Genomic DNA, 24,008 nt, shown 5'->3' with positions numbered 1-24,008 from the left:
TGTTGACTGCAGTAGAGCATGATGGGTAAGGAGTGTTGACTGCAGTAGAGCATGATGGGTAAGGAGTGTTGACTGCAATAGAGGATGATGGGTAAGGAGTGTTGACTGCAGTAGAGCATGATGGGTAAGGAGTGTTGACTGCAGTAGAGCATGATGGGTAAGGAGTGTTGACTGCAATAGAGGATGATGGGTAAGGAGTTTTGACTGCAATAGAGGATGATGGGTAAGGAGTGTTGACTGCAATAGAGGATGATGGGTAAGGAGTTTTGACTGCAATAGAGCATGATGGGTAAGGAGTGTTGACTGCAATAGAGGATGATGGGTAAGGAGTGTTGACTGCAGTAGAGCATGATGGGTAACGAGTGTTGACTGCAGTAGAGCATGATGGGTAAGGAGTGTTGACTGCAATAGAGGATGATGGGTAAGGAGTGTTGACTGCAGTAGAGCATGATGGGTAACGAGTGTTGACTGCATACCTTGTTTCAGGACGAGGCGTGCGAGGAGTCCGGGGAGGACATGGTGGCGCAACACCTGGGGCTGGAGATGGTGTACCACCTCTACACCCTGCAGCACGTTGACCAGCTCCTCGAGTTCCACAACAAAGGTCAGTGCTTGGACAATCATTTGTGCAAGTCACTCATTATTTGTGTAGAATGAAACAAGCACAAAGATAATAGAGCCTGATATCAATTGTGTGAAGTCAACTTCACGAAGGGTGTTGCACGAAAATGTTTGGTATAAAGACTTGAAGAAGTCTTTGTGAAATCAACTTTGGGCTCAATTATGGACAGCCTAAGGGCAAAGTGGGCATAAAGTGTGTTGTGAAAGAAGAGGACAGGACAAGCTGGATTGAGCTGGTTAGAAGGGTAAAGTGGACATAAAGAAGAGGACAGGACAAGCTGGATTGAGCTGGTTAGCAGGGCAAAGTGGACATAAAGTGTGTTGTGATAGAAGAGGACAGGACAAGCTGGATTGAGCTGGTTAGCAGGGGAAAGTGGACATAAAGAAGAGGACAGGACAAGCTGGATTGAGCTGGTTAGCAGGGCAAAGTGGACATAAAGTGTGTTGTGAAAGAAGAAGACAGGACAAGCTGGATTGAGCTGGTTAGAAGGGTAAAGTGGACATAAAGAAGAGGACAGGACAAGCTGGATTGAGCTGGTTAGAAGGGTAAAGTGGACATAAAGAAGAGGACAGGACAAGCTGGATTGAGCTGGTTAGAAGGGTAAAGTGGACATAAAGAAGAGGACAGGACAAGCTGGATTGAGCTGGTTAGCAGGGGAAAGTGGGCATAAAGTGTTTTGTGAAAGAAGAAGACAGGACAAGCTGGATTGAGCTGGTTAGAACCACTGTTCTGCTTCCACCATGTGCACAATGAGGAAGACGAGAACAAACAGTTCACAGCCTAGCATTCGTGTCAACGGCTTTGGTTGGCGCATTGTTACATTGTCAGAAACTTTAGTAGGATGGTTGACTGCAGTCCCTGTGTACCTGCATTGTAGGTATGCTGTACCAGAAATATCTGTTCTCCATTGACAATTCTCAGGGTGACAGGACTAGCACAAGTCATCGTCCTCGTCTCTAACAATCCCTCAGATCAACCCCAGTGGAAACTACAAACAAGAAGAGCAACAGGGGAACTTTGGCATATTTAAGCCGCCTTTATGTAATGAAGCGGCTTATAGCTTTCACTCTGTCTGTTTGCTGGTTTTTCTGTTTGTCTACGGATTAGACTTGTATCTCTGGTTTGTCTACGGATTAGACTTGTATCTCTGGTTTGTCTACGGATTAGACTTGTATCTCTGGTTTCTACAGTTTAGACTTGTATCTCTGGTTTCTACTGTTTAGACTTGTATCTCTGGTTTCTACAGTTTAGACTTGTATCTCTGGTTTCTACAGTTTAGACTTGTATCTCTGGTTTCTACAGTTTAGACTTGTATCTCTGGTTTCTACTGTTTAGACTTGTATCTCTGGTTTGTCTAACAGTCTCTTGCAGTAAGGTATAAAATCATTGGCAAGGAAGTATTATGTGATCCGCAACGCAGTCTTTGTTATTGTGGTAGGGGAACCAGTGAAAGTGGACGACCCGGAACCTCTGGGGATCCTGCACAGCCTGTACTCCATGACCTTCACCTCCGCCCTGCGTCACTGCGTGATGGGTCGCCGTGCCATTGGTCACGTTCTGGGGCTGGCCAACAACTTGACCGCCCTGCTGCCCTTCATCCACCCCACAGGTAAGCATAAGGTGGGATCTTTCTTTCAGGGCTAACACCTTTCCGGTTCCTTGCTGGAAACCCGGTTTTTGAAAATTTATCTTTCCGGAAAATGTGTTTTCCACAACAACAAAAAGTAATAATGATGTTTGAATCCAATGTATTATTAAAGTATTTTAGTAAATATTACTAGTTATATAGTGGAACCCCATTTTTCATAAATTATGAGAAAATCAGGTCTTAAAAAAGAGGGGTTCTTAAAATGAGGATGAATTTACACAGGTTATGAACAGAAAATCTGAGAAAACTAGGTCTTAAAAGGGAGGGGGTCTTACATTGGAGGGTCTGAAAATGGGGGTCCACTGTATATATACAGTAAAACCTGCGAGCAAAGGACGCTCTTGGGGAGCCTTGCCACTGTCCTTTGTAGCAAGGTGTCCTTTCTTATGAATATGAATGCGTCAACATTTTTTTGGAAAAAAAAACCCAACAGTCACTGATTCTTTTTTGCCACAGTGATTATTAAAACTCAAAGTTTTAAAGCCCTCAAGTTTTTTGTTTTTGTTTTTGTTTTTCAAAGAAAAGGAGAGAGAGAGAGAGAGAGAGAGAGAGAGAGAGAGAGAGAGAGAGAGAGAGAGAGAGAGAGAGAGAGAGAGAGAGAGAGAGAGAGAGAGAGAGAGAGAGAGAGAGAGAGAGAGAGAGAGAGAGAGAGAGAGAGAGAGAGAGAGAGAGAGAGAGAGAGAGAGAGAGAGAGAGAGAGAGCCAGCCGCTAGATGCAGGTTTTACTGTATATATTTCTCTCTGCAGGAGATGAAGCCAAGGACACAGAGCAGATCAAGTCTGTGTGCTGGTGTTACACCACTCAGCTGGTGACCATGATGGTGGCCCACTGTATATATATATTTCTCTCTGCAGGAGATGAAGCCAAGGACACGGAGCAGATCAAGTCTGTGTGCTGGTGTTACACCACTCAGCTGGTGACCATGATGGTGGCCCACTGTATATATATATTTCTCTCTGCAGGAGATGAAGCCAAGGACACGGAGCAGATCAAGTCTGTGTGCTGGTGTTACACCACTCAGCTGGTGACCATGATGGTGGCCCACTGTATATATATATTTCTCTCTGCAGGAGATGAAGCCAAGGACACGGAGCAGATCAAGTCTGTGTGCTGGTGTTACACCACTCAGCTGGTGACCATGATGGTGGCCCACTGTATATATAGATATCTCTCTGTGTACAGGAGATGAAGCCAAGGACACGGAGCAGCGCAAGTCTGTGTGCTGGTGTTACACCACTCAGCTGGTGACCATGATGGTGGCCCACTGTATATATATTATATTTCTCTCTGCAGGAGATGAAGCCAAGGACACGGAGCAGATCAAGTCTGTGTGCTGGTGTTACACCACTCAGCTGGTGACCATGATGGTGGCCCACTGTATATATATATTTCTCTCTGCAGGAGATGAAGCCAAGGACACGGAGCAGCGCAAGTCTGTGTGCTGGGGTTACACCACCCAGCTGGTGACCATGATGGTGGCCCACTCAGAGGGAACGGCCATCGTCGAGAAATACGGCAGTCGTCTGCTGGCCATCAGCGAGGACGGTGAGCATCATTACTCGGTGAAGCGCGGCCATTTCAGTAAACAGAGCTTTAAATTCCAGACGGATACATTGCCGTTTGATTGATGTGTCAGCTCTTGCTTACACTTAGAGTCATTGGTTTTTTGACTCACAGGGTACCGTTTCCTTTTGTCTGCCAAGATAATTACTTTTCCTAAAAGAGAAAAAAGTTTCTCCACAACTGTTTACGCTGTCCTTAATTGAGTGTGAAGTCGACTTGGGGAAGTTTTTTGACCAAAACTTCAGTGCCAAAGCTTCGTGCAGCCAGTATTGTGAAGATGTCTTCGGGAAGCCGACTTGGGGAAGTTTTTTGACCAAAACTTCAGTGCCAAAGCTCCGTGCAGCCTGTATTGTGAAGATGTCTTCAGGAAGTCGACTTGGGGAAGTTTTTTTACCAAAACTTCACTGCCAAAGCTTTGTGCAGCCAGTATTGTGAAGATGTCTTCAGGAAGTCGACTTGGGGAAGTTTTTTTTCCAAAACTTCAGTGCCTACGCTTCGTGCAGCCAGTATTGTGAAGATGCCTTCAGGAAGTCGACTTGGGGAAGTTTTTTGACCAAAACTTCAGTGCCAAAGCTTCGTGCAGCCTGTATTGTGAAGATGTCTTCAGGAAGTCGTCTTGGGGAAGTTTTTGACCAAAACTTCAGTGCCAAAGCTTCGTGCAGCCTGTATTGTGAAGATGTCTTCAGGAAGTCGACTTGGGGAAGTTTTTGACCAAAACTTCAGTGCCAAAGCTTCGTGCAGCCAGTATTGTGAAGATGTCTTCGGGAAGTCGACTTGGGGAAGTTTTTTGACCAAAACTTCACTGCCAAAGCTCCGTGCAGCCAGTATTGTGAAGATGTCTTCGGGAAGCCGACTTGGGGAAGTTTTTTGACCAAAACTTCAGTGCCAAAGCTTCGTGCAGCCAGTATTGTGAAGATGTCTTCGGGAAGCCGACTTCGCCCAAGTAACGAGAGGCTTAATTCTTGAAAGTTGCCAAGGTCAGATAGTATGACGATAGCATTGTCTACCCGACTCCTTACCTTTCCTTACCTGCGCAGGTACCAACAGCACTAAGCTGACACAGCTGCAGGAGTGGCTAGCGCCGGTCAAGAAACTGACCAGCTTGGGCATGGAGGACGTGGCTACCATGGCAACGCTGCTCAAGACCCTGGCTGAAGACGTGACCAAGATGCCGCCCGCTCTCATCACCGTGCTGAGGCTGTTGCACAACCTGGCCGTTCCCCCGCACCACCTGGCTTCTCTCTCCGATGGTGGGTAGGGATTGGAGGGGGGGGGGGGGGGGGAGGTGGGATGTGTGTTTGTGTGTGTGTACATGCACATGTCTGTCCCATTCCCCGAGATTTTCCTCACACAACTCAAAGCCAAAGGTTGCTTTTTACTGTGTTTTTGTGGTGCTGTGAAACACTTGTTTTCACAATGCTGCATCTGTAAAGGTGTATGGTTCTTGAATTAGTTCATACTTCTGTAACTTGCAATTTGCCTCAAATGTTTCAAATAGGTAAATATTCTCCTGTCTGGGAGAAAAAAAACCAATATTAAGTGAACATGTGAAAATGTCATGTTGCTTGAGATGAACTAGATATGTTTTGTTTGACAGAGTTCCCATCACCGCTGCACCACAACTTTGTGACTGTGGAGCTGTACGGTGCTGACTGTTTCCCTGTCTTGGTCAACATTCTGCAGGTAAGTCGAGGTCTGTCCATACCTTTCTGAAGAAAAGAAGGTTTAGACCTGTCTGATTTGATCCCTTCTGCAAAATGTCTCCAGAGATGAAAGGTTGTCCAACTTTCTACATGCCTTCTTGTCTTAATTGAGCAATTTTCTGATGTAAGTTTTGGATATTTCCGCCTCATCTTTCCTTACACTGAATGACTGACAAAGAAGATCATCAACCAAACCAATCCCTCCTCACTAGTGTAGTGACGGCCGTGCGGTAAACATATGACATGACAGGACAGCTCGCGCATACATACAATAACTCTTTCCGCCCTGCGCCCGACAAACTGTCGGGTGCTCCTTAGCAGCTTTCATCACCTGCGCCTGACAAACTGTCGGGCGGTGACACGCATCTTCTCTGACCTTGATTCTGATCTAAAAATAAAAGACAGGTCACGAGCAAGGGAGGTAAATCTGTTCCCACTTCCTTCTTCTTTGTTTGGAGCAATTTGGCGAACGAAAATCGTCCGATTGAGTGTTTTTTGAGCATTTTTCCTGCGAAATATGAGCAACCAACGCCGCTACTCGTTGAGGCAGGTTCTTGACGAGATTTTCCTTGACGATGACAGTGATTATGATGCCGAATGCGACGTTTCTTCGTCTCAATCGAGTGAAACAAGTGGTGATTTGAGTGCACAAGACCTGTGCGCGGGCTTCGATGCAAATGTGAGACAGAAACATCCTGTGACTTGTTGGAACAACTGTGACAGAGTGGTGTGTTTACATACTTTTTGGTGTTGTGTTTGTGACTTGGAAGAAGGATTTCTTTGAACTTTACACACTTCAGAAGGTACTGACTGCTACTCAACAGGTAAGAACATGCACTTATCATACAACACACAAAATTTTATGTGTCTACAACTATTAGTTGCAGAGTTAGAAGCGCTTTAGTGAAGTAACTATCAGATTTGCACTACAGTGCCAAAACCCTCCAGGCTGGAGAGGCTGCTGAGCCTGCACTGCAGTCAGTGCTGATAGGGTTAATACACATGTGGTGAAAAGGCAGTACCCAAGCCCTGCTGAGCCTGCACTGCAGTCAGTGCTGATAGGGTTAATACACATGTGGTGAAAAGGCAGTACCCAAGCCCTGCTCGGTATGCACTGCTGGATAAAAGACATAAACCCCGCCCGGAGCCTGTAATGCCCAGCCGTATCGAAGGCCCGGCCAGCATAACGCCACGACTACATTATATCGAGTCACATAAAGGGTAGGCACGCCACAACAGGCAGACTTACCAAAGTCTCTTGCTGCAGCGTAGTAGTGTCCACGTCTTTTCTCATTGGGTTTTCAGTCAACACTGTCTTCTCCCGTCAGGTGTCGTCTGCATCCGGTACATGGACAGGTCAGAGTTTTCTCCCCTGGTCCCCACAGCAGACGATAGACACTACACTAGCAAGAGAAGGCTCCTATTCTAAACCTGTCAACAATGCATTGAAAAAAATAGGAGATCTACGTCTTTATTTTGTTAAGAATTTTTCTGAAGACATTTTAATTATATGTTGGTAGAAAATACTCCACTAGCTTAGGAATCTTTCTCCACTGAAATGTGTTGTTGGGTGTGCAGAAAGTGAGTGAGATGCAGCTGAAACCATGGCAACAAGGGGTACCGCAGTGCCTGGACCACTGGACCACGTTCTTTGCTGCTGTCATCCCAGCTCTGGCCATCATCAAGGCAACCATTTCCCTCATCGTACACACCAGAGGATCAGAGGTGTGCACCTCTTTTCTTTCGTTTTGCTTTGCCACACACACTTTTGTTAGAGTGTGTAGCAACATCTGTTTGATGACACCTCTCTCTTGTGAAATGTTCAACATTTGCCCAAGTTTTCACGCTTCCCATGTTGATTTGATTTGCGCTCGTGCGTGCATGTGTGTGTTATTAAAGACTGCACACGCAAAGTTAAGAAAATAATTCCTCATAAAAAAGGCTAAAAAGTTCTATTGAAAGAATCTCTGTTTGAAAGCCAGACGAATCGTCCTTAGCATGGGCTTTAGTGTAGACTTTGCAGTGATGGACAAGCAATAAGAATGATGTGTATTCTTTACTGTGTGTCTTGTTTTCAGTTCAAGGACATGTCAGTCCTGCCAACTCTGCTGGAACTTCACACTGTGGTGTGCTCCGTCCCCAGCTCCTCACTGTACAGTGCTGAGACTCTCAAGGTATACAGCCTCACTCTTGTGTCAGTCTTTGTCACGTAACTTCTCTGGAGAATTCTTTGTTTTAAATGAGTGTGGGTGTTACAGCCAAGATACAGTAGATGTCAGGAATGAATTATCTAAAATACCGACTGACAGTCAGAAGGATACTATTACATTTATACGCATTCGTTATTCTCCATTCATTCATTCCAACAATAAGAAAATACGTGGAGCTCAAAATGTTTATAAAGCTCACTGGTACAGCATGTATATATTCAAACGTTCAGCATTCACACACATTTACACAATACGCCCAGGGTTCTAGATGAGTAAATTATGTGTTACCCCATCACCAGAACAGCGCGGGGTAGGTTATTAGATCACATCGCTCTGCTTCGTGCATCTTCATTTCTTCATGCCTCTGCTTGAATGTTCAGACAAGCTCTCGCGAATTCCCTCTTCTGTCTGGGAAGTCTCCTGCGGAAGTAATTCTTGAGTCAGTATTTCCATAGGTATAACACACACAGCAATTCACTCATGATTCACCCTGGGCTGTAATTACACTCCACATTCAACCACACACACACACACACATGAATTCTTAAATAACTACTGCAGGGGTGGGATTTCTTCTGTCCTGTCCCAGGAAAAATTTTGGATTTTTTATATTTATTTTTTTAAATCCATTTTTTTGCAGCGGTTGTTTGCACTACCTTTCACCATACCAAATTGAGTGACATGTTCAGCAGCTATGCTATGTCATCCTGGCGAATGTGGCATCTTAGTTGCTATCTATTTGAAAACTGTGCTCACCCACAACTTTATATACCCCACTTGCAGGGATTCAGAGACCTTCAGTGGTGTGGTAGAAAAAAATTGCATTCCTAATCTGTGAACCAGTGGTATTTACCTTCTGATACATTGAGTCCTTTAGAAAGTTTGCAAGTGAAACACACCTAATTTAAACATATTTCTCTTTTAATTCTGTCACGATCGGGTGACAGAGACCAAGAAAGCGTCACTCAGTGGAGTGCCTGTTCTGGGTCAATGTATGATAGAAAGCGCCTGTGCGTGATATTGGACACAGCAGAGTTTTTGCTGACAGTGCTCCCGAGCACGGATGTTTTGAAACGCACGAGCTTCACAGTGCAGGTTTCTGCTGTCATAGGGCTGACGGTTTTTTTCGCTGACAGCGCGCACGGGATTTTCAGGGATTGAGTTTCTCGTGTCTTTTTCCTGCTTGGGGAGGCAAAACTGTGTATAGCTGGACTGGTTTGGTGACAAGGTCAGTCACGTGTATTTGGCTAGGTGGTCTGTCAGAGACTCAAGGACGACACACTTGACACCCAGCGGCAGAAGGGGAAGGACCTAACACACAGTCACTAGAGTATGATGGTTTTTCACCGAGTATCATATTCGGCACTCTAGGGGAACTTCCACAAGTTATTCCTTTCCTCTGCCACGTATTTTGCTGAGGACAAGTCGTCACATTTCCTTCGTCGGCGATGGCTTTCGCATAAGGATTCGACAAGGGGTTCTGGACGTTTTGGGTCACTGTTGACGAACAGAGACTGTTCCAGGGAGGAGGCGGACTTTGCTTCCATTGAGAGTTACAATCATAGGCTTTTGAGGTAATAAATCATTATTTAACGCTGTTGATGAGTCTGTGTTGTGGAATGAAATACTCTCTGTTGTTCTTTCCAGGTTAGCGCATAATTTACTCTCTGTGACGCTAAAATACTAATCTGTATATGGTTTTTGCAGATAGGGAGAGAAGGACGGAAAATGGCTGTTTTGTTGTTGTAAAAAGTCAGTTTTGTGCAGGCCCACGTGCTCGATGAGATATTTAAAGATGACATGTTTTAAGGTGGTGGGTGAGGGGTAGCTGACATGTTTAGTGCACCGATGCTTTCTGTTTGCAGCCTTCCTTCGTTCGTTCGTTTCGTTCGTTCGTTACGTTCCCGTAACATCGGCACGGCTGACTCTGGCGGGAACTGTTGAGGCTACGCTAACCAGGAGACCGGCTAACCAGGAGACCGGCTAACCAGCGGACCGGCTAACCAGCGAACCGGCTAACCAGCGGACCGGCTAACCAGCGAACCGACTAACCAGCATACCGGCTAAGCAGCAGCAGCAGAGATAAAGCTAAGTGCACCATGTCGTACGCACCCCGTTGACCACCGTTGTCTTTTCGTATCTATGATTTCATTGGAGTAGTGACAACGTGGGGTGTGTGACACCTGCACGAACTAGAGCTTTTCGAACAGAACATTCTCATTTCGACTGTATTTACACGGGTTCAGCGTGTTACTATAATTTTCTACATAGTACTGGCATTTTGTCAGTGAACACTGGTTTTTTACGTGTTGAGAACGTAAAAGGAACATATTTTGAGTGAAGGCTCGAGGGAGGTGGAGAGTTTATACATAAACAGGCGTCTGAAACTTATACTTTTGTTGACTCTATTTAATTGTATGCCTGCGAGAGTGGATCGTGGTGTGGTTAGTTAATTAGTAGTAATTAACCGGTTCATAATCACCTTGAGTGATATATTGAAACGTGACACGTGGGGGCCAAGCCGGGATTTACTCAGTTAATTTCCAACTGATAAAGACCCACCAATTAAGGAGAACTAAGAGCAGATAATCTCGTCAGTGCTCGACTTATTTTCTGCTTGGTGCTACCCTTTTTTGTATAGTTTTGATCATATACCACACCTTAAGCGATTCACATCTTGCAGGAAATGTAAATTGTAATTTGTGAGTTATTGTATGCGCTAACTGTGATTATCTCCCTTTCCTTTGTTTGTGAATCTTTGTTGTTGTACGTTCAGAGTTTTCCGTTGCAGAGAGCTGAGCGGGGTTAGCGGATTTGTTATTCGTTTTACTCAGTTTTCTCTACATTGTTGTTTCGCATTCCGTAACAGGTTACATTTTCTACCGTCTTGTTTTACTTGGATTTTTCTCCATATTTTGACTTTGTTGGAATTTTGGGGGGGAAGGGTCCGAGGACTTCTGTCCTAACCAAGGCTGTGGGAAACACTCTGTTTCACCGCAAAAAGCAGCCATAAAGTAGGCTACGCGATTTGTTCTACACCGTTTGGATTTTTCTTCTGCATTTTCCGGTTGCTGGATTTTTGTATCCACCGCTTTCGTCACCGCGTATTCTAGCTATAGCTGCGTTAGACTTACTTTTGTGATAAAGCTTTGCTAAAACTAACCATGGCTACAGGGGGATCTCCGACGAGGAGAATAACTTTCGAGACTCCTGGCAGTGAGGAACAGACAGAGCGTGACGCACGCGTTAGAGCGCGTAGTTTGCTTAAACGCAAGGAGCTGGAACGTAGGGAAGACATAGAGCGACAGACGAGAAAAGAAGAGCTTGACAGACAAGAACGACAGGCCGAACGTGACAGACAGGACAAGAAAGAGAAAGACGAACGAGACAGACAGGAAAAGAAGGACGAACTGGACAGACAAGAAAGAGAACGACAGGCCGAACGTGACCGACAGGATAAGAAAGACGAGCTTGAGAGACAGGAACGACAGGCCGAACTTGACAGACAGGAAAAGAAAGACGAACGTGACAGACTAGACCGGAAGGAACAGGCGGATCGCGATCACCAGCTAGAGCTAGCTAGGCTACAGGCCGAGAAGGGTACGCTCACTCAGGCTAGCGCGCCGACGTTTGTTGCCGACCGTACGAGACTGCCGACGTTCGACGATGACAAGGACGAGCTCGACGACTTTTTACGCCGGTTTGAGCGCATTGCATCTGACCAGAAGTGGGAAGAGGCCACGTGGGCTAGCCGCCTTAGCACCTGCTTAAAGGGACGCGCATTGCAGCTCTACAACGCTTTGGAGGACGACGAGGCGAGAGACTATCAGGCACTTAAGAAGGCGTTACTCCAGCGCTTTAACCTGACTGCTGAAGCCTACAGACGACGTCTGCGTAACAGCAAGAGACTGAGCGGCGAGCTGAGTCATCAGTTTGTGGCACGCCTTAACCTCTACCTGCGGCGCTGGGTGGAGATGGCCGAAAAGGACTGGACCGTCAACGACCTTGCCGACCTCATAGTCATGGAACAACTGATGTCCAGCCTGCGACCTGAGGTGGTGACCTTCGTGCAGGAGCACCAGCCCAAGACTACTCAGGAGGCAGCCGACTGGATCAGAGTGCACGAGGACGCCCAGGCGATCTCCGGCAAATCTTCAGGCTCACGGCCAGGAAAAACGGGAAATTCGGGTTCTTCAGGACCCAAGGACGGGAAGCATGGGAGGTCAAAGTTCCTCAGGGACAAGAAGTTGCTCTACCGTGAGTTCAGCAACCAAGAAGGTACATTCAAACAGGTTGTCGTGCCTCGCGAGTTTCGCGAGGGTGTCATGGCAACGGCACACGACTCGATTCTGGGAGGTCATCTTGGTACCAAGAAGACCACGGATCGTGTCTGGCGCCACTTTTACTGGCCAGGCATCTGCACGGATGTCCGACGTTTCTGTGCGTCCTGCGATAAGTGCCAGAAGGTGGTTGCCAAAGGAAGGGTGAGGAAGGTCCCCTTAGAGAAGATGCCGCTCATCGACGAACCCTTTCGTCGGGTGGCAGTGGACATCATCGGGCCCATCTTGCCTGCGTCTGAGGACGGAAACAGATACATTTTGACCATGGTGGACTACGCTACTCGATACCCAGAGGCGATCCCTCTGAAATCGATTGAAGCCACGCGAGTAGCTGAGGCTCTGGTTACTATGTGGTCCCGGCTGGGAATTCCATCAGAGGTACTCACCGACAGAGGCACGCAGTTCACGGGAGGAGTGATGGCGGAGGCAGCACGACTGCTATCACTGGAGCAGCACTTCACCACTCCTTACCATGCTCAGTGCAACGGACTGGTGGAAAGGTTCAATGGCACCTTGAAGACCATGCTGAGGAAACTAGCTCAGGAGAAACCACGCACGTGGGACAGGTACATCCCAGCATTGCTTTTTGCATACCGCGAGGTTCCTCAGGAGAGCTTGGGTTTTTCCCCATTTGAGTTGTTGTACGGCAGACAGGTACGCGGTCCCATGGCTATCCTGCGTCAAGCTTGGACGGACGAAGAAGCTGACGAGGAGGTGCAGACGACAGCGACCTACATCGTAGAACTCAGGAACAGGATTGAAGAGACCTGCAAATTGGCTCAAGAGAACCTGGGAAGAGCAGCACAGCGTTACGCGCGAGGATTCGACCGCAAGGCACGGCCGCGCAGCTTCAAGATTGGAGAACGGGTGTTGCTACTTCTACCTGTCAAACACAACAAGCTACAACTGCAGTGGCAAGGACCTTTTGAGGTGACAGCGAAAGTGGGCCAAAACGACTACAGGATCGTCATGAACGGGAAAGCACGCCTGTACCACGCCAACCTGCTGCGCGCCTACATAGAGAGGACTGCCTACGGGGAAAAGGACAAAGTGACAGAAGCAGTTGCTGTCGTGATGGACGAGACAACGGAAGAACAGGGAGGAGGACGGGTACCAGTTTGTCCGCTGGAGGCTAGTGAGGATCTCACGGACGTGCACATCTCACCTGATCTTGGGGACGACCAGCAGGCGGACCTGCAAGAGATCCTGAAGGATGCAGCACGGGTCCTTACAGACATACCACTTCAGACGCATCTAGAGGAGTTTACCTTCGACTTGCTGGAGAAACAGCCAGTGAGGACGAAGCAGTATCCCATGCCTCATGCCCAGAAGGAGGTGGTCAGGAAGGAAATCGCCGACATGACGAAGTTGGGCGTCATCGAGCCAGCGAACTCTCCCTACAGTTCACCAATTGTGCTTGTAAAGAAGAAGGATGGACGCGTCAGGTTCTGTGTTGACTACCGGAAGCTGAACAAGATTACGGCGTTTGACGCGGAACCCATGCCTGATGTGGACTACCTCTTCAGTCACTTGGCCAAGGCCAAGTACTTTTCCAAACTGGACCTCACCAAGGGATACTGGCAAATCCCAGTTGCCGAGGAAGACCGCCCAAAGACTGCATTTACCACTCCATTCGGCCAGTTCCAGTGGACAGTCATGCCTTTTGGTCTACAGAATGCAGGTGCCGTCTTCACTCGCATGATGAGGAAACTTTTGGAACCATTGAAGCGCGAGGACATCAGCAGTTTCATCGACGATGTGCTGATCGCGACAGAGACATGGACTGAACATCTCGACGCCCTGCGCGACGTGTTCGGAAGGTTGAAGGACGGAAATCTGGGAGCTAAACCGTCCAAGTGCTACTTGGGATTCCGGGAATTGTCTTTCCTGGGTCATGTTGTCGGCGAGGGATTGCTCGTTCCAGAGGACGACAAGATCCAGAAGATTCGGGAGGCGGAGCCACCGCGCACGAAGAAAGAAGTCAGGTCTTTCCTGGGCCTAGCCAGCTTCTATAGACGCTTCATCCCGCACTTTGCCGAAATCGCTCTACCACTGACCAACCTTACCAAGAAACTACAACCGACCGTTGTAGTGTGGACTGAGGAATGTAGCTCCGCATTCAACACCCTGAAGAGGCGACTCACCAGTCAGCCTATTCTCCGACTACCAGACCTGAACAAGGACTTCGTGCTGAGGACAGACGCTTCAGGGAAGGGACTTGGGGCAGTGTTGCTTCAGGAGACAGAGGGGTTTTTGCACCCTGTTTGCTTCGCCAGCCGTAAGCTGACCTCGGCCGAGGCAGCGTATGCAACGGTTGAACGCGAGTGTCTCGCCATTGTCTGGGGCATCCAGAAGTTCGAAGCGTACCTGTACGGACGACCTTTCTGTCTGGAGACGGACCATCAACCTCTGCAATATCTTCAGGTTGCAAGGTTGGCAAACGCCAGACTTATGCGCTGGGCGTTGATTCTCCAACCGTACCAATTCACGGTACGCGTCATTCCGGGCGCCAACAATGTTGGAGCTGACTTTCTCTCTCGGGCTGTAGAGGAGAACATGACTGTGAGCGAAACCGAGGTTTCGTCTTGAAGAGGGGAGGTGTGTCACGATCGGGTGACAGAGACCAAGAAAGCGTCACTCAGTGGAGTGCCTGTTCTGGGTCAATGTATGATAGAAAGCGCCTGTGCGTGATATTGGACACAGCAGAGTTTTTGCTGACAGTGCTCCCGAGCACGGATGTTTTGAAACGCACGAGCTTCACAGTGCAGGTTTCTGCTGTCATAGGGCTGACGGTTTTTTTCGCTGACAGCGCGCACGGGATTTTCAGGGATTGAGTTTCTCGTGTCTTTTTCCTGCTTGGGGAGGCAAAACTGTGTATAGCTGGACTGGTTTGGTGACAAGGTCAGTCACGTGTATTTGGCTAGGTGGTCTGTCAGAGACTCAAGGACGACACACTTGACACCCAGCGGCAGAAGGGGAAGGACCTAACACACAGTCACTAGAGTATGATGGTTTTTCACCGAGTATCATATTCGGCACTCTAGGGGAACTTCCACAAGTTATTCCTTTCCTCTGCCACGTATTTTGCTGAGGACAAGTCGTCACATTTCCTTCGTCGGCGATGGCTTTCGCATAAGGATTCGACAAGGGGTTCTGGACGTTTTGGGTCACTGTTGACGAACAGAGACTGTTCCAGGGAGGAGGCGGACTTTGCTTCCATTGAGAGTTACAATCATAGGCTTTTGAGGTAATAAATCATTATTTAACGCTGTTGATGAGTCTGTGTTGTGGAATGAAATACTCTCTGTTGTTCTTTCCAGGTTAGCGCATAATTTACTCTCTGTGACGCTAAAATACTAATCTGTATATGGTTTTTGCAGATAGGGAGAGAAGGACGGAAAATGGCTGTTTTGTTGTTGTAAAAAGTCAGTTTTGTGCAGGCCCACGTGCTCGATGAGATATTTAAAGATGACATGTTTTAAGGTGGTGGGTGAGGGGTAGCTGACATGTTTAGTGCACCGATGCTTTCTGTTTGCAGCCTTCCTTCGTTCGTTCGTTTCGTTCGTTCGTTACGTTCCCGTAACATCGGCACGGCTGACTCTGGCGGGAACTGTTGAGGCTACGCTAACCAGGAGACCGGCTAACCAGGAGACCGGCTAACCAGCGGACCGGCTAACCAGCGAACCGGCTAACCAGCGGACCGGCTAACCAGCGAACCGACTAACCAGCATACCGGCTAAGCAGCAGCAGCAGAGATAAAGCTAAGTGCACCATGTCGTACGCACCCCGTTGACCACCGTTGTCTTTTCGTATCTATGATTTCATTGGAGTAGTGACAACGTGGGGTGTGTGACACCTGCACGAACTAGAGCTTTTCGAACAGAACATTCTCATTTCGACTGTATTTACACGGGTTCAGCGTGTTACTATAATTTTCTACATAGTACTGGCATTTTGTCAGTGAACACTGGTTTTTTACGTGTTGAGAACGTAAAAGGAACATATTTTGAGTGAAGGCTCGAGGGAGGTGGAGAGTTTATACATAAACAGGCGTCTGAAACTTATACTTTTGTTGACTCTATTTAATTGTATGCCTGCGAGAGTGGATCGTGGTGTGGTTAGTTAATTAGTAGTAATTAACCGGTTCATAATCACCTTGAGTGATATATTGAAACGTGACAAATTCAAGCTATGATTCAACAATAATTTTATAATATAACTCCTGAAATGATGAATTGAAAAGCAGCATGAGAAGACTGTGAATAGCATTAGCAAGGGATATAACTCTGGCGGTTTTTGTTTTTGTCTTAACCTTCTTCTTTTATAACCTGAGCAGTTAGCCCTTTTGAAGGTGTTTAATTGAAACAAACTTACTTGAAACTTGTTTCTCATTTGGTTGAAGCAATGGTTCAACAATTATTTGAGAATATACCACCTGCAGTGATAAAATCATAAGCTACAAGTAAAATGTGTAGTACAAGGGAGGTGACTGTTATTTTCTGTGTTTGCTTTGTTTGCATGGCGAGTTTCCTTTATTGCAGTAAACATTTGTTTTAAACAAAGACAAAAGTAGGTGATGAAATGAAATACCTTCAAGTTTACAAGATTTTTTAATTATGTGCATCTCCAATTTTAAGTTTTTGTTTAAGCCGCTTCTAAAAAACCCTTCTTGAAATTTGTTTACCACTTGTTTTTGTGTACCGGCACGGTTGGCCTTGTGGTAAGGCGTCCGCCCCGTGATCGGGAGGTCGTGGGTTCGAACCCCAGCCGGGTCATACCAAAGACTTTAAAATTGGCAATCTAGTGGCTACTCCGCCTGGCGTCTGGCATTATGGGGTTAGTGGCTAGGACTGGTTGGTCCGGTGTCAGAATAATGTGACTGGGTGAGACATGAAGCCTGTGCTGCGACTTCTGTCTTGTGTGTGGCGCACGTTAAATGTCAAAGCAGCACCGCCCTGATATGGCCCTTCTTGGTCGGCTGGGCGTTAAGCAAACAAACAAACCAAAACTTGTTTTTATAAACCTCTAGCAAGAATGATGCAACCAAACACCTTCAAGTATAGAGGTTTTTGATTTTGTGCATTTTGAAAATGTTCAGTCCTGGCAACATTTTGGGCTCCCACCCATGCTACTGTCAATACTAATATTAATTCCCATCCTTGTCCGAGTTATTTATCCACACATTAAACAACAACTATTCAGAATGTCCAGCAGATTAAGAACTAGTACAATGAATACTTAACATAACAGCGAATATTAAGAATGCTTATTCATAATCATACTAATGTTCCTTAGCGAAAACATATCTTGATAGTTTACCTGAGCATGCGAGCAAAGAATCTTCCCCACTTGCCGCTTACATGTTCAATTGGCAAGTGATGCTATGCATACTAATAATAGTATAATTTCATCATTTTTGTTTAAACAGTATTTCATCATTAATTAACTACTCATATTATTATTATTATTATTTATTATTATGGGGAGCTTATATAGCGCGAACCACAACTGTGCTCTCCGCGCTTTACATGTTCATACATAAAACCCATTAATGTCATGTCTGACTGTAGACTTCCACTAAATCGCAGTCTTTTGGGTCCAAAGAATCAGACCAGGGTTTTTCCCCTTTTTACATTTAGTCAAGTTTTGACTAAATGTTTTAACGTAGAGGGGGGAATCGAGACGAGGGTTGTGGTGTATGTGTGTGTGTGTGTCTGTCTGTCTGTGTGTGTGTGTAGAGCGATTCAGACCAAACTACTGGACCGATCTTTATGAAATTTGACATGAGAGTTCCTGGGAATGATATCCCCGGACGTTTTTTTCTTTTTTCCGATAAATAACTTTGATGACGTCATATCCGGCTTTTTGTGAAAGTTGAGGCGGCACTGTCACACCACGACCCTCGTCTCGATTCCCCCCTCTAACGGTGCTGTATTGTGCACATTTTAACTTTCACTGGATAATGCTTTAGACTCCACAGTCCGGATGATGTGGATTGTGTAGGAAGCACAGTGAAGGTTAACTAGTTGTATTGTGAGAATTGTGGATCAAGCGTTTGATGTTGGTATGGTCATGGTGCTTGTGTAGGTAGCACAGTCAAGGTTAACTAGTTGTATTGTGAGAATTGTGGATCAAGCGTTTGATGTTGGTATGGTCATGGTGCTTGTGTAGGTAGCACAGTCAAGGTTAACTAGTTGTATTGTGAGAATTGTGGATCAAGCGTTTGATGTTGGTATGGTCATGGTGCTTGTGTAGGTAGCACAGTGAAGGTTAACTAGTTGTATTGTGAGAATTGTGGATCAAGCGTTTGATGTTGGTATGGTGATGGCGCTTGTGTAGGAAGCACAGTCAAGGTTAACTAGTTGTATTGTGAGAATTTTGGATCAAGCGTTTGATGTTGGTATGGTCATGGTGCTTGTGTAGGTAGCACAGTCAAGGTTAACTAGTTGTATTGTGAGAATTGTGGATCAAGCGTTTGATGTTGGTATGGTCATGGTGCTTGTGTAGGTAGCACAGTCAAGGTTAACTAGTTGTATTGTGAGAATTGTGGATCAAGCGTTTGATGTTGGTATGGTCATGGTGCTTGTGTAGGTAGCACAGTGAAGGTTAACTAGTTGTATTGTGAGAATTGTGGATCAAGCGTTTGATGTTGGTATGGTGATGGCGCTTGTGTAGGAAGCACAGTCAAGGTTAACTAGTTGTATTGTGAGAATTGTGGATCAAGTGTTTGATGTTGGTATGGTGATGGCGCTTGCAGGCGCAGAAAGACATCGTGGACACACTGTTGGCGTTCACTCAGCCCGACTTCAAGTCTCAAGGAGAAGACGGTAAGATGGCAGTGTATGTTTGTGTTTGACCCTTTTTCTTTTGTTCTTGTTGTTTTGGGGGATTTCTAATGTTGTTGATGCACTGTTGTCCAAGGTACCATTGAAATACAAGAGATGAAATGCATTTACTTCTGCTGCGCTTGTTTGTAGCATTGATACACGTATTACTATTTTTGATGCTGAAAATTCTTACAGGCTTCTAAACTTATCAGGGACGTTTGCTGCATATACTTTTATGTTTGAATACTATTAACAATATTATGTAATGAAGAAAAACAACTGTGATGAGAGAGTTAGGCACAAAGAATAACAGCAATGATGCAGTCTCATTGTACGTTGTTGTCAAAACAGACATTAAATTACATATTCTTACCCCAATACTCATAAATGCACTGACTTCAGTCTCACATGCTAGATGTCGAAAAACCACTCAAATTACCTGCCCTTAAAAGGATGGTAACCAAGCTAAAAAGAGACGCCATAGCCGTTGCTATGCACTGACCCTGCTCTGTTACCCATAACACCCTGCGCTCCACGTGAGCACCAGCATCCGGAATAATCATTCTCGACTTTCGACAGCACACGGTGGACGTGTCAAATTTTTGTCACTCACTCTGGGCCTTCGCATGCCGGCTTGTCCGTGAGACTAGCTGTTTCTTGTGGGTCTGTCTACCTGTCCATCTACCTTTTGGTGAGATTGTTCTGATTTTGTGTCCTCTTTTCCGGACACGGAGGCTTGGCGAAGCAATGCGATGGAGTTCTCGTGGGTAGGCCTTCAGGCCTACACGTTCCCCCCCTTTCCTCTGCTCAGCAGAGTGGTGCGGAAAGCCGAGCTGGAACGTCCAGATCTTCTGCTGGTAGCTCCCATGTGGCCATCGCAGCATTGGTTTCCAGATCTGCTGCTTTTGGCCAAAGGACCTCCGATTCCTCTAAACCTGGTGCGGGGAGAGCTCGTTCAGCCAAGAACCCTTTGCCTACACGGTTGGAGGTTGTGAGAACGGAGTTACGGAAATCTGGCGTTTCGGATTTGACGCTGGATTTGGTGCAAAAAGCGCATAGGTCTTCCACTTCCTCGGTCTATGCCTCGCATTGGTCTGCCTGGGCCAAGTGGTGTAGAGAGTCTGGGGTCAACGCCTTGGCTCCTCGCTCTCTCCAAATTGCGAATCACCTCTCTTTTTTGTCAGCACAGGGCAGCTCGGCCTCTTCTTTGAGAGTCAGGCGTTCAGCGATATCTGCTACTTTGAAGCAGATAGGCAGCTCTATTAATGTCAATGGGGTGATCGCAAGTGTGATAAAAGGGGCCGCTCTTGAAGAGGTGAAGAGACGTACCCCTGTCCCTGCTTGGGATTTGTTCCTGGTGTTGGAATTCTTGCGTTCTTCGGCGTTTGAGCCTTTACGGGCTTCCAGTTTGCTGAATTTAACGCGCAAGGCTTTGTTCCTTCTTCTCCTGGCCACAGCTCATAGGGGCAGTGAGATACACGCCCTTTCGGGTTTGCCAGAGGATATCGCGTTTGAACGTGATGGTTCGGTGTCACTGCATTTTCGGCCTGGCTTCCTGGCTAAGAATCAGAAGCCAGGCCAAGCTCCGCCGGTGATTCAAGTCCCCCCTCTTGGGACTATTCTTGCCCCGGGTGATCTGGATTTAGCTAACTGCCCGGTTAGAGCCTTGAAATCCTACCTCTCTCGCACTAGGCCTATTAGAGCAACAAACGGCCTACTGGAGGTCTGATGATGTGTTCATCAGCTTTTATCTTCGGGATATCTCCTGCACTCGGCTTGACGGCTCCAGTTCATTGCCGGCTTTGGTCGCTGCAGGGCAGGTTCTTTCAAGGACATAAGTAAGTTCCCTCCACCTTTAGGAGGAATCTGCATTTATGAGAATTGGGGTAAGAATATGTAATTTAATGGAACATTTCTAAAGTAAATTTTCATTTGATTAATATACTTACCCAATTCTCATTGTTAATACCCTCCCATCCATCCCCGCTACTTAATATCCTTGGGGTGTTGGAGTAGTCTCGAATGATTATTCCGGATGCTGGCGCTCACGTGGAGCGCAGGGTGTTATGGGTAACCGAGCGGGGTCAGTGCATAGCAACGGCTATGGCGTCTCTTTTTAGCTTGGTTACCACCCTTCTAAGGGCAGGTAATTTGAGTGGTTTTTCGACATCTAGCATGTGAGACTGAAGTCAATGCATTTATGAGAATTGGGTAAGTATATTAATCAAATGAAAATTTACTTTAGAAATTTTTCATTGTATTGGTTGAATCTTTTTTGTACACCCTGGCCTTTCCATGCACAGCTCTCAGTCGCAGCATTTCATTTTGACACGCCTCAAAGAAGTCATGGACCTTTTCTGTTTGTCACTCATACCCACTACTTTTTCAGCTCTCAACACTGGCAGATGTCTGAAGAGAGATATAGACATTTTGAATGCACAACTTACACTTGTTATCTGTTTTCAGCTCTCAACACTGGCAGATGTCTGAAGAGAGATATAGACATTTTGAATGCACAACTTACACTTGTTATCTGTTTTCAGCTCTCAACACTGACAGATGTCAGAAGAGAGATACAGACATTTTGAATGCACAACTTACATTTGTTATCTGTTTTCAGCTCTCAGCACTGGCAGATGTCTGAAGAGAGATACAGACATTTTGAATGGACAACTTACACTTGTTATCTGTTTTCAGCTCTCAACACTGGCAGATGTCTGAAGAGAGATATAGACATTTTGAATGCACAACTTACACTTGTTATCTGTTTTCAGCTCTCAACACTGGCAGATGTCTGAAGAGAGATACAGACATTTTGAATGCACCACTTACACTTGTTATCTGTTTTCAGCTCTCAACACTGGCAGATGTCTGTAGAGAGATACAGACATTTTGAATGCACGACTTACACTTGTTATCTGTTTTCAGCTCTCAACACTGGCAGATGTCTGTGGAGAGAAACGACATTTTGAATGCACGACTTACACTTGTTATCTGTTTTCAGCTCTCAACACTGGCAGATGTCTGAAGAGAGATATAGACATTTTGAATGCACAACTTACACTTGTTATCTGTTTTCAGCTCTCAACACTGACAGATGTCAGAAGAGAGATACAGACATTTTGAATGGACGACTTACACTTGTTATCTGTTTTCAGCTCTCAACACTGGCAGATGGCTGAAGAGAGATACAGACATTTTGAATGCACGACTTACACTTGTTATCTGTTTTCAGCTCTCAACACTGGCAGATGTCTCAAGAGAGATACAGACATTTTGAATGCACGACTTACACTTGTTATCTGTTTTCAGCTCTCAACACTGGCAGATGTCTGTAGAGAGATACAGACATTTTGAATGCACGACTTACACTTGTTATCTGTTTTCAGCTCTCAACACTGGCAGATGTCTGAAGAGAGATATAGACATTTTGAATGCACAACTTACACTTGTTATCTGTTTTCAGCTCTCAACACTGGCAGATGTCTGAAGAGAGATACAGACATTTTGAATGCACGACTTACACTTGTTATCTGTTTTCAGCTCTCAACACTGGCAGATGTCTCAAGAGAGATACAGACATTTTGAATGCACGACTTACACTTGTTATCTGTTTTCAGCTCTCAACACTGGCAGATGTCTGTAGAGAGATACAGACATTTTGAATGCACGACTTACACTTGTTATCTGTTTTCAGCTCTCAACACTGGCAGATGTCTGTAGAGAGATACAGACATTTTGAATGCACGACTTACACTTGTTATCTGTTTTCAGCTCTCAACACTGACAGATGTCAGAAGAGAGATACAGACATTTTGAATGCACGACTTACACTTGTTATCTGTTTTCAGCTCTCAACACTGGCAGATGTCTCAAGAGAGATACAGACATTTTGAATGCACGACTTACACTTGTTATCTGTTTTCAGCTCTCAACAGCAGCATGTGGACGCTGATGATGAAGGAAGTGATTCGCTACGCCGTTAAGTCCCCCTACGTCTACATGAGTGGTCTGCTCCTCATCTCAGAGTTGGTGCCCCTGCCCTTCCCCCTGCTGTCCAAAGAGGTCGGCACACTGGCTGTTTTATTTGTAGCTTAAATAGTTCTTTTTAGGTGAAAAATTGTTCTGTTTTCTGTGGCTTTCTGAGCTGTAAATTGAGAGCTTCCATAAGTTATGCAAGAAGATTCAACTATGACATGTAAAAGAAATAGCTAGAAGGTTTTCAAGGAAAAGTTGACTGTTGTTACAGCCGCTGGGGAAGGAGGAGCTTTCGCTGGCCGTCAACACTAGGAAGCTGTGGAGCGCTCACCTGCACCCCCTCATGCCCGACATCCACAACCTCATCAGTCTGCTGGCAGGTAATGACCTCTTTGTTTCACCCCCTCATGCCCGACATCCACAACCTCATCAGTCTGCTGGCAGGTAATGACCTCTTTGTTTCACCCCCTCATGCCCGACATTAACAACCTCATCAGTCTGCTGGCAGGTAATGACCTCTTTGTTTCCCCCCTCATGCCCGACATCCACAACCTCATCAGCCTGCTGGCAGGTAATGACCTCTTTGTTTCACCCCCTCATGCCCGACATCCACAACCTCATCAGCCTGCTGGCAGGTAATGACCTCTTTGTTTCCCCCCTCATGCCCGACATCCACAACCTCATCAGTCTGCTGGCAGGTAATGACCTCTTTGTTTCACCCCCTCATGCCCGACATCCACAACTTCATCAGTCTGCTGGCAGGTAATGACCTCTTTGTTTCACCCCCTCATGCCCGACATCCACAACTTCATCAGTCTGCTGGCAGGTAATGACCTCTTTGTTTCACCCCCTCATGCCCGACATCCACAACTTCATCAGTCTGCTGGCAGGTAATGACCTCTTTGTTTCACCCCCTCATGCCCGACATCCACAACCTCATCAGTCTGCTGGCAGGTAATGACCTCTTTGTTTCACCCCCTCATGCCCGACATCCACAACCTCATCAGTCTGCTGGCAGGTAATGACCTCTTTGGTTCTGTGTTATTCTTTACTTTTTCGCCGCCCTAGGGAGTCAGTCTAAACACAACAAACAGCTTATTTGCTTATGTCCAAATG

General features: G+C 46.2%; 1 protein-coding gene across 2 annotated transcripts in view; it reads left to right on the top strand.

Moving 5' to 3' along the window:
* Positions 1 to 24,008, top strand: part of LOC138959567 (protein virilizer homolog) — a 79,663-nt gene that overhangs the window by 26,218 nt on the left and 29,437 nt on the right. For both annotated transcript variants that reach the window (XM_070331107.1, XM_070331115.1), the window contains exons 18-27: positions 487 to 604; positions 2,061 to 2,231; positions 3,673 to 3,816; positions 4,872 to 5,084; positions 5,432 to 5,517; positions 7,116 to 7,262; positions 7,616 to 7,711; positions 18,845 to 18,914; positions 22,843 to 22,979; positions 23,164 to 23,272. In XM_070331107.1, the coding sequence (XP_070187208.1) occupies positions 487 to 604; positions 2,061 to 2,231; positions 3,673 to 3,816; positions 4,872 to 5,084; positions 5,432 to 5,517; positions 7,116 to 7,262; positions 7,616 to 7,711; positions 18,845 to 18,914; positions 22,843 to 22,979; positions 23,164 to 23,272 (1,291 nt within the window). The remainder of the gene's footprint in view (positions 1 to 486; positions 605 to 2,060; positions 2,232 to 3,672; positions 3,817 to 4,871; positions 5,085 to 5,431; positions 5,518 to 7,115; positions 7,263 to 7,615; positions 7,712 to 18,844; positions 18,915 to 22,842; positions 22,980 to 23,163; positions 23,273 to 24,008) is intronic.

The sequence above is a fragment of the Littorina saxatilis genome, linkage group LG1, assembly GCF_037325665.1.
Source record: "Littorina saxatilis isolate snail1 linkage group LG1, US_GU_Lsax_2.0, whole genome shotgun sequence".
Classification (NCBI taxonomy): Eukaryota; Metazoa; Mollusca; class Gastropoda; order Littorinimorpha; family Littorinidae; genus Littorina; species Littorina saxatilis.
This window is presented reverse-complemented; position numbering and strand designations above follow the sequence as displayed.